A 575-nucleotide genomic window follows, 5' to 3' on the forward strand; every position below is an offset into this window, starting at 1 on the left:
AGCTTTACCCCAAGATCAAGTTCGCCACCATGATCATCGACAACTGCTGCATGCAGGTGAGGGCCCTTCCCTGCCCCGCCGGCACCTGCTGGGCGAGCTGTAAAGGTCTGAAACCTGAAAAGCTGCCGCCGCTGTCAGCGTTGGAGGTCTGAGGTTTGCTCCTCGCACAAGACAGGAGCCTTCTTGCGGCTCTGCGCAGCCGAGCGCAGGAGCTGCAGGGGGGGAAGGTGGCAGGGGCGTTCAGAATCACAGAATAGTTCAGGTTGTAAAAGACCTTTAAGATCATCGAGTCCAACCATTAGCCCAGCACTGCCCACCCACCCATTTTTAAATCCCTCCGGGGATGGTGGCCGCACCCCTGCCCTGGGCAGCCTGTTCCAGTCCCTGACACCCCTTCTGGTGGAGGCATTTTCCCCAATATCCACCTAAACCCCTCAGTGCAGCTCTCTCAGCTTGGCTTGCGGAACTCGCCGGGTGCCGCAGCTCTGCGCCTCCCCAGCTGTTTTGGCACGGCTCCCTGCTGTCACCTGGGTGCAGCTGGGGACATTTCCAGACATGGTGGTTCTGCTGCTCCT

General features: G+C 59.7%; 1 protein-coding gene across 1 annotated transcript in view; it reads left to right on the forward strand.

Moving 5' to 3' along the window:
* Nucleotides 1-575, forward strand: part of IDH3B (isocitrate dehydrogenase 3 (NAD+) beta) — a gene marked incomplete at both ends in the record, with an annotated part of 3,122 nt that overhangs the window by 2,328 nt on the left and 219 nt on the right. Inside the window, 1 exon segment of the mRNA XM_010076400.1 lies at nt 3-56. Coding sequence (XP_010074702.1) covers nt 3-56 — 54 coding nt within the window.

Source organism: Pterocles gutturalis, unplaced genomic scaffold (assembly GCF_000699245.1).
Source record: "Pterocles gutturalis isolate BGI_N339 unplaced genomic scaffold, ASM69924v1 scaffold28663, whole genome shotgun sequence".
In the NCBI taxonomy this organism is placed as follows: domain Eukaryota; kingdom Metazoa; phylum Chordata; class Aves; order Pterocliformes; family Pteroclidae; genus Pterocles; species Pterocles gutturalis.